This window comes from Antechinus flavipes, chromosome 2, assembly GCF_016432865.1.
Source record: "Antechinus flavipes isolate AdamAnt ecotype Samford, QLD, Australia chromosome 2, AdamAnt_v2, whole genome shotgun sequence".
In the NCBI taxonomy this organism is placed as follows: Eukaryota; Metazoa; Chordata; class Mammalia; order Dasyuromorphia; family Dasyuridae; genus Antechinus; species Antechinus flavipes.
In genome coordinates, this window is record NC_067399.1 from 620,433,250 (window position 1) to 620,445,729 (window position 12,480).

The following is a 12,480-nucleotide window of genomic DNA, read 5'->3' on the forward strand; positions in this document are numbered from 1 at the left end:
ATATTTAAAAAAAAAAAGAATGAAAGAAAGAAAGTGAAAAATTAGCATGCTTCAGTCTGTATTCAGACAATACTAGTTCTTTTTCTGGAAACAGATAGTATGCTTCATCATTAGTCCTTTAGGATTGTCTTAGATCAAAGCTTCTTAAACTAAAAGTTGTGACCCCATATGGGGTTGCAAAACTGAATGTGGGGATCAAGAAATTAGGATTTCTTATTACTTAATCTTTGATTTGCATACCTGTTTTATATGCTTATATACCAGGATTGAATAAAAATTTCTTGGATAAAAAGGGGACAGGAGAGAAAACAGTTAAAGAAGCCTTATCTTAGACCATGGTATTATTAAGAATAATTGTTATTCACATTTCTTCATTGTGCAATATTGTTCTTACTGTGTGTAATATTCTCTTGGTCTTGCTCACTTCATTTTGAACCAGTTCATGTAACTCTTTCCAGTGTTTTCTTAAATCATCCTGCTTGTCATTCTTATACAATAATATGTCATTACAATCTTATATCACAATTTGATTAGCAATTCTCCAATTAATGGGCATCCCTTTGATTTTCAATTCTTACCCACTACCAAAAAAATATTATAAATATTAACTGTTTTTGATTTAAAAAAAAATAATCACCAGTACTTAGCACAATGTCCAGCACATAGTTAAAACTCAATAAAGGCTTATGGACTGATTGATTGGTGGATTTGACCCTCCATTTCAAGTAGAGAGGGGAGAGAAGGAAAAGAAAATAGCAATGTCCCTGTTGACTAAGCTACTATGGACTTCTGACAGCTTATCTCTTACCTCCACACACCCCCAAGCTGAGGGAGAGAATGAAAATGAATAAAAATAGTAGGGAGTGTGAGTGTTCCTATTCCCTCCTCCTTAACCTTCCACCCAAGAAGATTGGTTCAGCTAATTGCAACCTCTCAAAAGGGAACAACATAATGTCATTCATAAATCTTTCGCTAGAATAAACAACCAAACACCCACAAGATTTATTTTTAGACTTGATCTTCACGGGGCTTTACTCAATATTCACATGTGACCTTTACCCCCCACCCCCTAAAGATAAATCCATATATAGATTCAGTAACAGGAAATAACAGTAACTGGAACAGGAAACTTTTTACTTAAAAGGATAAAGGCGACACAAGCACACGCCTCAGGCTTATCGCCATTTTTTCAGGTCACTGAAACCATAACTGGTCATTTGGGGCTGAGGACTTAGACCAGAACCTCATGTACAAAATGGAGCGGAAACATTGCATAACATTCTCTCCAGAAACAGGGTGCCTCACCTCCTACACACACACACACACACACACACACACACACACACACACACACACACATACACAATCCTCCAAAGAACACACCCTCTGAAGGGACAATTGAAGACCAACTTGACACAAAACAGATATTGTTCCTGAACAAATAGTAGCTGTAGGCTGATAAAATGGGATTTTAAAGTTTATTTCTATTTTTTTCTAAGTATATTTAGTGATAAAAAGCTTATTCTTTGATGCTTGAATTTAACCTGATTTACACAAAATCTCAGAGGCTCTGGAGTCCAAGACTTTAAGCTCAGAGGTGTGACAAAACCAAGTTATTTCTGTCCTCAATGAACCTTATCCTCCTGTATTACACACACACACACACACACACACAACCAAAACCCCAAATTCAGGGGCCTGGAAAACTGAGCATATGACATTCCCCACCCCATCCCCCACCCTATCCCAATCCTCTTGAGCTCAGAGCTGGCAAGGAAATGAGGAGGGAAAGAAGGGGGGAAAAAAACTAATTAAGTAGCCGATAACCCCAAAGTGAAATGCGAATTCTTTACAGTATACAATGTTCTTCCCACAAGCCATTTGTGTTTGTCAGATGTTTATAGAATCATCATTAACTAAAACTAAGAGCTTTGGGAGATAAGAACCACTGAGGCAACTTAAGATAAGTTAGTTACAAGTGTATGGCCAGCTGGCTGACAACTGATGACTGTGGTTAGAAAAGCCTGCGGAAACGGGATGCTCCAAGGTTATTCCTTCATTTTCTCTCCCTCCTCCAGAATCTAATCCATCAACTGTCTCAAGCTGGAGTAACCTGGGCTCCTTTTTCATCCTGTTGGCAGACAGGGCACACCCCCACCCCCCAAAATGCCTTATTTTGCATTACTGGCTGGTCTGCTAACTTTATCTCTCTTGGCCTGCTGCGGGCGAGGTAAACCCCTAGAGGACTGGAAGCGGGTTCCTGCCATGGAAAGCACCAATAAATTCTTTGGGGAGGCTGCAAAGGGGGAGGATGACATGAGTTTTGACTTCAAAATGTTCCTGGAGAACATGAAGGTGGATTTCCTGAGGAGCCTGAATTTATCAGGGGTCCCTTCCCAAGACAGGACCAAAGCGGAGCCGCCTCAGTTCATGATTGATCTGTACAACAGATACACCACCGACAAATCGACCACTCCAGCATCCAACATAGTGAGAAGCTTCAGCATTGAAGGTATGCATAAACCTGGAAGAGGAAGGGTCCTCTTGGTATCCCCAGTGTCTAGCTTAGCATAGTGCCTAGATCATAAGAGCTGCTTAATAAAAGTGTATTGTTGAGAAACTCTTTGGTCTATGTTGCATGGATCTTTGCCAATGACCCCTCGATTTCTTCTGTACTACCAAATAACAAGCTATTGAAGATGAGGACCTAGAGATGTTAATTTGAGGAGTCTCTCCTCTTTCTCCATACTATTTAATGAAAGAAAGAAAGAAAGAAAGAAAGAAAGAAAGAAAGAAAGAAAGAAAGAAAGAAAGAAAGAAAGAAAGAAAGAAAGAAAGAAAGAAGAAAGGAAGGAAGGAAGGAAGGAAGGAAGGAAGGAAGGAAGGAAGGAAGGAAGGAAGAAGGAAGGAAGGAAAGAAGGAAGGAAGGAAGGAAGGAAGAAAGAAAGAAAGAAAGAAAGAAAGAAAAGAAAGAAAGAAAGAAAGAAAGAAAGAAAAGAAAGAAAGGGAGAGAAAGGAAGGAAGAAAGAAACAAAGAGAGAGAGGAAGGAAGAAAGAAACAGAAAAAAGCAAAGAGAGAGAAAGAAAGAGAAAGAGAGAGAAAAAGGAAGGAAGAAGAAAGAAGAAAGAAAGAAAGAAAGAAGAAAGAAAGAAAGAAAGAAAGAAAGAAAGAAAGAAAGAAAGAAAGAAGAAAAGAAAGAAAGAAAGAAGAAAGAAAGAAAGAAAGAAAGAAAGAAAGAAAGAAAGAAAGAAAGAAAGAAAGGGAGAGAAAGGAAGGAAGAAAGAAACAAAGAGAGAGAGGAAGGAAGAAAGAAACAGAAAAAAGCAAAGAGAGAGAAAGAAAGAGAAAGAGAGAGAAAAAGGAAGGAAGAAGAAGAAAGAAAGAAAGAAAGAAAGAAAAGAAAGAAAGAAAGAAAGAAAGAAAGAAAGAAAGAAAGAAAGAAAGAAAGAAAGAAAGAAAGAAAGAAAAGAAAAAAGAATGAAAAGGAGAAATCAGTGAGAATTTCCTTGGTTCTGCTACCCCTCAATCTCTAATTAAATAATCTATGGTTTCCTTTATGCAAGAATGGCTTATTTGGCTTGATGATCAGTTGTAGTGGTAACATGCTGATTCACTAGCCAGGAGACCTGGATTTTATTCTCACTTCTTCCACTAACATGCTGTGTGACGTTAAATAACTCTTTTTGCCTGTAGGCTTCCTTTTTCCTCATCTACAAAAACAAGTGGTTTATTATTGACAATCTTTAGAATCCCTTAGATTTCTGATGTTCTATAAACCTGTGAATCTGAGAAACCAAATGGGCAAATAGCTTGAGATTGTTTTAGTAATCAGAGTAGGTTGCCCTATCTTTCCTTACCAATTAATTAGATTGAATGTGTGGATTTTGGTGCAGAAGATTTTTTAAAAGAATCCAAAGATCCAAATAAAAATAGTTTTGTTGATTATGTAGAACGGTTGATGTTCAGTTGCTTTCAAATGCATCAATTTTTCATAACTCTTTGGGATTTTCTTAAACATTTCTAGAAATATAGCTTGGTTAATCGGACGATTAACCTTTTTAGTAAGACTTTGGAAGAAGATGGCTTTGTCCCCCAAATATTTGCTTGACTATTTTTTTGTGTGTGTGTGGGGGGGTGGACCTAGGAACTGTCAGCATGGAAACTCCCTCCACCAAAGCAGATTGACATCTCATCAGCAACTTAGAGCCTGATTGTGAGCTACTTGAAAGAAGTCTTTTGCTTTTTTTTTTTTTAGTATCCCTAGTGCTTAGCATATTTCCTGACACATAATGGAAGCATAATAAATGTTTATTGATACACTTAATAAATATTTATTGCCTAAGAGAGATTCCTGTCATACTTTAATGTTAAGTACTTGCCCATGGTCATACAAGTAAGGAATGGTAAAGGAAGAATTTCATCTCAGGTCTTCCTGATTTTAACATCCTGACTTTAACAATCTTAAAGTTGCCTAAAATCATTTGAAATCAATGTGACATGGATATGACTTTAGAGTCATTTGAAATATGATAGAAATGCAATGAGAGACAATGTGGAATAATAGCTAAAATAACAGTCTCAGAGTCAGAAAGATCCATGTTTAAGTCCTTTATGAAACATGTATTGGCTGTGAGACCTTGGATAAAATATCTAAAGTATCTAAATGGAAGAAGTTGGTAATCTGTACTAGTAGAGAAAGCTTCCTCCCTGGAAGCTTTTCTACACCAATTAAATAAAAGTTCTAGACTAAAAAAGAATGTCAGACATACCACAGGGTAAATCATATTCCCCAAGGTCCAATTTAAGGGACATGTTATAAAATAAATGGATGTTAGTTTTGCCTCCTGAGACTAGTGTTATCAGGAGGTTCCCTTAGATTGGAACTGCCTTATCATTACAAAAAAGCCTCTATTGCCATATTTACAGATGCAAAGTGAAGAAGGGGATTAAGGAAATGATCTGAAGAATTTAAGCAAAATTTCACTTTCTCTTATCCCCCAAGAAGGATGGTGAAGATCAAAGATTTTTTTTTCTTAAATCACTCTGATAATCCTTGACTTCAATTAAGAGTATGTAATCACTGCTGATTGCTGAACCATTTCAGTCTCTGGATCAAGTTCTTTTCCTAACACTGGAATTTCACTTCCCCCTCCCACTCACTGCCCTTAAAAAAAAAATTCTCAAGGTGCTCAATTTAAAGCTAGCAGCAATAAATCAGAGCTGCCTGAAAAGCTCCTAGGAAAACACAGGAATTCATTTCAAATTACATTGGACTCATTATGATATCTCATCCTTCTACCTTCATTTAAAGCAGTGATTTGAAATTACTTTATTTCTTTAATTTGAAGTTCTTTAAAAAAATACTTCATAAAGAAATTTTATGATTTCCATCTCTGTAAAGGCAAACAGTGGATCAAACATGTCATTATTTGGTGCTGTCAAATCAATATTAAAATCTGGAGTGCTTGTTTTTTGTAAATCAAGGCATTATCATTATTGTCGTGATCATTATTGTTATAACTAACATCAGTGTAGTGATTTATGAATTGCAAATCATTTCCTTAAGTGACAGGTAATGTCAGTTATTATCTATATTTTACAAATGAAGAAACTAAGACTCACAGAGGTTTTAGATCTTGCTTAGTCTTAGAGTTATTAACTGTCAGACATAGAATTCAGATTCAGGTCTTTTCATTTCAATGACACTGTTCTTCTCAATGTACCATTTTGTCTCATATATTAAAATTATTTGTGTATATGCCATCCCCTCCCTTCAGTAATCTGTAAGCTCCTTAAAGACAAAATGGCTGTCTTATTCTTCTTTGTAATTTTCTCATACCATCAGACACAGGACCTTAGACGTAATTAGTGTACAATAAACATTTGTGAAAAGGAAAAGGGGGGGAATGGAAGTGGGGAGAAGAGAAGGAAGAGAGGGAGGAAGGAAGGAAGGAAGGAAGAAGGAAGGAAGGGAGAAAAGGACAAAGGAAGAGAGGGAGGGAGAGAGAAAGGAAGGAAGAGAGCGAAGGAGGGAGGGAGGGAGGAAGGAAGGAAGGAAGGAAGGAAGGAAGGAAGGAAGGAAGGAAGGAAGGAAGGAAAGAGAAGGAAGGAAGGAAGGAAGGAAGGAAGGAAGGAAGGAAGGAAGGAAGGAAGGAAGGAAGGAAGGAAGGGATAGTTCAATACAGATGTAAGAATTTGAGACATCCAAGACTGGTCCCTGGGGACCCTATGGGGTCTTAAGCAAAGCACTTCATCCTTTTGGGTCTTGTTGTACTCAACTACAAAATAGAGAGTGAAGGAATGAATGGTTGGACAAAATGAATGAATTTAGCTTTGGAGCCTTCAAGCAGGAAAACTAAAAGAGCCAAGTAAAATAAATCAGGTCACCATGTATGTCTGTTTCTATTGCAGATGTTGTCTCTATGTCTTCAACAGACAGACATTCCTTCCAGAAGCACATCTTACTTTTCAACATCTCTATCCCTAGACATGAACAAATCACCAGGGCTGAGCTCCGGCTCTATATTTCATGTCAAAGCCATGCTGAGTTGTCCCATGAACTGAAAGGCAACATTGCCATTTATGATATCCAAGGTGGAACAGACTTCTGGGAAGGCACAGAAGGGACCAAGTCCTTCCTTGTGTCCCAGGTCATTCAAGAAAGTGGATGGGAAACATTTGAGGTGTCCAGTGCAGTGAAACGATGGGTCAGGTCAGACCCAACAAAGAACAAAAACAAACTGGAAATCAGAGTGGAAAGTCACATGAAAGGATGTGAAAAACTAGACATCAGCGTCCCCCCAGATTCTAAAAACTTGCCTTTCTTTGTTGTGTTTTCTGATGACCGCAGCAATGGCTCAAAGGAAACCAAGATGGAACTCAGAGAAATGATAGGTCATGAGCAAGAGAGTGTGCTCAAGAAGTTGTCCAAGAATGTTAATACTCAGGAAGAGGAGGAAATGGAAGAAGAAATAGAGAATTTCTCTGTCAGGAGATCATTTTCATCCAGAAACAAAAGAAGCACAAGTCCCAATAACCACTGCCAGAGGAGCTCTCTTCGAGTCAACTTCAAGGATATTGGCTGGGACAACTGGATCATTGCCCCAAAAGAGTATGATGCATACGAATGTAAAGGAATCTGCTTCTTCCCTCTTGCCGATGATGTGACTCCAACTAAACATGCCATTGTTCAGACTTTAGTGCATCTAAAAAACCCCATGAAAGCCGGGAAGGCCTGCTGTGTGCCCACCAAACTAAACCCAATCTCTATTCTCTACAAAGATGATGTTGGAGTGCCCACTTTAAAGTACCAATATGAAGGAATGAGTGTGGCAGAATGTGGATGTAGGTAGTACCTGATCACTTGTTGAGCCAGGAAATAGGATAATATTAACATACTGTTCTGGAATGGAAGGAGAGGGGAGGTATCAAAAGACTTGCTCTTTTACAAAACTATATATTGGTGCTGACAATGTTAACTGAAGTTTGGGAGGGAGGAAAGAAAAAAAAACTAAGACTTTAAAGCTGTTTCTTGGAACTAGTTATTTGGAAGCACCACCGCAATGGACATTTTTAGCTCTATGTCCAGCCAGGAGTAAGGTTGGACTTTGAAGCACCCACAAGGAATCTTGGGGAAACAGAATTGGGTGGTGGAGGATGTTTAAAAAAATCAGGGAAGTAGATGAAATGGAGGATGGGACACTGGTGGGGAAAATAACACAAAGTCAAAGAATTGTGTGTTAGAAAAAATATTATTGATTATGAGGAGTACAGATGGATCTATAATATAATCTATGAAAATAGACATCAAAGGGAATAGGAAGTAGGAAATGAATGTTACACATGGACAGCAGTGTTCCTAAATAGGTTATTACCTCAATCTAGGGCACACTCCATGTCAGAAAACTGATTAACAATTGCTGCTTTATGGAAAGAAGACAGTTAAGAATGTATATGTTAAGAATGCAGAATTACAATTCATTACCACTAGACCCCAACATAGAATTCACTTCCGATAGAATGTGTAGACTCAGGCTGGGAAATTCTGACTTCAAAGCAGATCAGGGTATAAAGTAAAATAAGCCTCATCTGTCACATGTCTTCCCAACAAAATCGTTTCAAGGATTTTGAAGCCCAAACTTTGCTACTGCCTTGGAATAGAGAGGACGGGGCAAATGGCATCCACCAATTACTTTGGTTTCTCTGCTGGTCCACTGCATGATCAAATGGATATTATTTGTTGTCAGACAAATCCTAAGGGGTAACAGTGTTACATGTTATTGGATGGTATGTGCAGGATGGTTCAGTTCAGAGACTTCAGTTCCTTTCAATTATTTATTCAACATAGTTGACCTTGTATTTTCTTTGTGCATGAAACAGTTTTTTTTTTCTTTGTAGTTTTTCTTTGGAAGAATTTAAAGAGAAGAGAATGAATCAGTCTTTAATTCACTGAAATAAATGTGTGGGAGTTAGAAATGTCATGCTTTGGACATGGTTATCCAAGATGTACCTATTTTTACCTTCTTTATGACACGTACTTGAATGATAAGAAGTCCAGTCTTCCGTCAGTTAAGGCTCACTGTCCTCTGAGGAACTCTTGGTCTTATCTCTCCTTTCTGATAAAAAAAAAAAAGCTTTACCCCATGAAGTACATGCTCAGTATTTCTTCAAGCAATAGGTAGTGGAAATGCTAATATTTATCAGCTTCCTTTCCAGGTTTCTTAAGGGCAGATGGCTTTTTTTCATGAATGATCTTATTAAGAGAAAGTGAAAATGGGAAGTTTTATGTTTCATCAATTAGATAAGTCCACTTTTCTAACATTGGAATAGATTAAATGGGCTGTCTTGTCAAATTAGTTTGGGTAGAACTCCACAATGTTCTTAAAAATTTTGGTATAACCCCAAATAAAGCCGCTGACTACATGGTCTTAATATATGCAAGCTTCATTTTTCCCTGGGGAAAGGGGAGGCAAGACAAAGGAGGCTTGCTTGCCATCATCTCCCTCACCCTATTATCACCATCAGGATCTAGGGTGGCATTTCACCCACATGTAATCCTGATCATTCATCCTGGAAGAATGGGCAAAGACACAATAGAAAAACAGATAGAAATCTAATATAAAATGGATAAAATTTGGGAAATGAAATGGGAAAAGTGTCTTCTGGGAAAATTAGAATGCTATCTTACACAAATCCTTATCTTATTGTCCAGATAACCAAGCATCTATTCAAAACACTGATGGATTTTGATGAAGGAAGAAGCTAGATCTATTGATCTACTCCCTTTAAATAAATGCTTGTTTTAAGCCAAAAAGGTTTTGTGAGTGAAATAAACCACAATATTTACTACTTGGGATCTTCAGGAGAGATTCTATTAACCTCTTAAGCCACATAGAAACCCACGTTTAAACATCCATACATAACACTGGCCTCTGTACCTAACAACAGCATAAGTAATTCATCATGAGTTAAAATTGTGCTTTTAATGCTTTTCCAAGCTGTATAAAAGTCATTCCATTTTGGAATCTAAAGGGATCTCAGTAGTCATCCAGGATAACATCTGCCTAAGCAAGAATCACTGTTACAACATTCCTGATAAGTAGGATCTTGAGGATCTCCAGTAATGGGAAACTTACTACTTTCCAAAGCCAGTAGCCCACTTTTGGATGTCAATAATGTGCACTTGCACACTGACTTGCTCAGGCTTCCTTATGATCATGATGAGCACAGGACAAATGAGGTGATCTACCAAGGTTAGACTCCACAGAATAGAACTCAGTTAATAATATTCACTTGTATGCATATATAGTGTTTTGAAGTTTATATAGCATTTTTACTGATGAAGAATCCTAAATCTTAGAGACTTGATCAATATCAAACAGATAGCAAGAGTGAATTTAAAGTAGGACCTTAGTAAATATTGATTGATTGATTGACTGATTGATAAAGCCAGGTTTTTTTTTGTTAAGTTTAATTTAAATTTTTCTTTCAATTAACAAAAACTTACCTTTCCTCCCTCTCCACTTCTCACCTTCATTAATAAAGGGAGAAAAACAAAGCCCTTGTAAACAAATATGCATAGTCGGGCAAAACAAACTTCTCCTTGGTCATGTACAAAAAAAATAGGTCTCAAAATGCATCCTTCTGTCAGTAAAGGAGTAGCATGAAATTATGGTTGGTCATTGCATTGATTAGGATGCTTAAGTCTTTCAAAATCATTTGTCTTTCCAGTGTTGTTGTTAATATAAAAATTATTCTCTTGCTTCTGTTCACTTCTCTCTGTACCATTTCATACAAAGTCTTTCCAGGTTTTTTTGAAACTATTCCCTTAATTTCTTACAGCATAAAAATATTGCATTAGTCACATGCTACAACTCTTTAGCCATTTCCCAATTGATGGGTATCCCATCAGTTTCTAATTATTTATTGTCATAAAAAGAGCTGTTACAATTTTTTTACAAGGGTCCTTTTCCTCTTTTGCTGATCTTTTTGGGCTATAGTCCTAGTAGCAGTATTGCTAGGTAAAGGGTATGTAGTTTGATGACTATGGGACCAGTTCTAAATTGCCTTTGGAAAGGACTGACCAAATCACAGTTCTACCAACAATACAATGATATTATTCCCACAACTCTTCCAGCAAATTTGTTGTTTCCTTTTTTGTTTGTTTGCTTTGCCTATCTGCTGTATGGAAGGTGGAACCTCAGAATTATAAAGTCAAGATTGATTTCAAGCCTACTAGACACCTGATTGATTAAGAATAAATCAATAAGAACTGGCATTATACTCACAGTTGAGATAGAGAAACAGAATCAAAACAGTCCCTATCTTCAAGGAGCTTACGATCTAGCTGGGGGAAACATGTTTATATAAAGGTATATATCAAATAAATAAAAGATATTTGGGAGAGGAGTATAGGAGTACAGAGAGTATAGCATTAGAAGGAACAGGAAATGTTTATATAAAAGACATCTCCTGGAGCAGGGCCTTAATATCATTTACAATATATTCCAATCAGCTAAGCTAATTATTTATAGACTGAAAAAGGATAACAACAATAATAAAAAGTGACAAATAATAATACTTAAAATGCTGGTATTTATAGAGCTCTTTAAGGTGCTTTACAAATATGACAACTCATCTTCACAATAACATAGGCTGGCATTATTATCCCCATTTTATAAATAAGGAAAGGTGGCCAAAAAGGTATCTTTAAAGTTTCTGAAACTTTTTATATATAAGTTATCTCATTTAATAAATCATGCCAACAATGACTAAGTTGCCAATTATCAAATGGAGAATTCAGTGCTTTTCATTTAAAAGCTGCCTAGTTTTTCCCATATGAACTTCTAAATCCATCATGTCCCTACAATTTCTGAGTTTTTTTCCCAATGCTTAGCAAATATTTGTTGCTGGATTGATTGAGCTTCTGTTCCAAGACTATCATTTCCTTTGCCCCCAAAGCCCATTCAAATTGATTGCTATTTTCCTCCTGCTTCTTCTCCTCCTTAGGAGCCCCTAAACCAGGTGGAATGTACAGAATTTGGGGGGGGGTAAGTGTGTATGTGTGTAGTAGTAATAGTAGTAGTAGTAGTAGTAGTAGTAGTAACAGTAGTAGTAGTAGTAGTAGTAGTAGTAGTAGTAACAGTAGTAGTAGTAGTAGTAGTAGACTATTGAGCTCAATCCTATCATTTTAGGAAGAAACAGAGGCTTTGAAAAATTAAATTACATAAAGTCAGAAAACAAAAGTTAGGATCAGACAGATTTGGAATAGAACAAAATGTGTAATTTTTATTACGTTACGGAGCCTCTTAATTGTAGTTTTCTTTTGGGGGCCTGGCATTTCCTTTATATTGTTTGTATCAATTTGTATTTTATTAAGTGAAGCTCAGTATCTTTATACACACACATATATGCATTTTAATTATTTTCTATTAAAGAGGGTTTTTTTTTTATTTTTGCTTAAAAAAAAAAAGAAAGAAAGGTCCCATTAAATTGTTTTTCAAGAAAGAAAAAGGAAATTGAAAAATCTCAGAAAAGGGAGGGACTTCAAGGATCATTCAGTCCAATCTATCTTGACAAGAATTCACTCTTCAAAAATATCTGACAAGTGGATATCTAGTTTTTGCTTGAAAACCTCCCTAGAATGGGAACTCACTCCCTTTTTAAGCAACCCATGATGCTTTTGGAATCCTTGTATACGTCTGGTTTTCATGGAAGCTTTTCCTTATATATAGGGATGTGCTAAGGTGTACTGGAACTGATTCCTATCTGTTCCCAAGAGCCAATTGTTAAATTTTCAGCATGAGCACTGACACCTGAAAAATCAGAAAGTACTACAAATCGGGGCTTGATTTATTGTTTTGTTGGTTATCAAGACTTAAGAAAGTGATGGAGAAAATATTAATGATGCAGATTAAATTATAAATGTGTATTGTATATTTTTTCTCTGCTATCTGGTCATCAACATTTAACAATCCACC

At 36.7% G+C, this 12,480-nt stretch overlaps 1 protein-coding gene across 1 annotated transcript; it reads left to right on the forward strand.

The window, feature by feature from the left end:
- The first annotated feature begins 1,990 nt into the window (after positions 1-1,990).
- On the forward strand, positions 1,991-9,314 carry GDF2 (growth differentiation factor 2). Its single transcript, XM_051973978.1, has 2 exons — positions 1,991-2,512; positions 6,413-9,314. Exons 1-2 carry the CDS (start codon positions 2,167-2,169, stop codon positions 7,351-7,353), a joined length of 1,287 nt encoding a protein of 428 aa, XP_051829938.1. The 5' UTR covers positions 1,991-2,166; the 3' UTR covers positions 7,354-9,314.
- The last annotated feature ends 3,166 nt before the right edge of the window (positions 9,315-12,480 follow it).

Excerpts from the sequence above, each read along its gene's own strand:
- GDF2 (XM_051973978.1), top strand. The coding sequence starts at position 2,167 with ATGCCTTATTTTGCATTACTGGCTGGTCTGCTAACTTTATCTCTCTTG. Across the intron at positions 2,513-6,412 it reads GAGAAGCTTCAGCATTGAAG|ATGTTGTCTCTATGTCTTCA; the intron begins GTATGCATAAAC and ends TTTCTATTGCAG.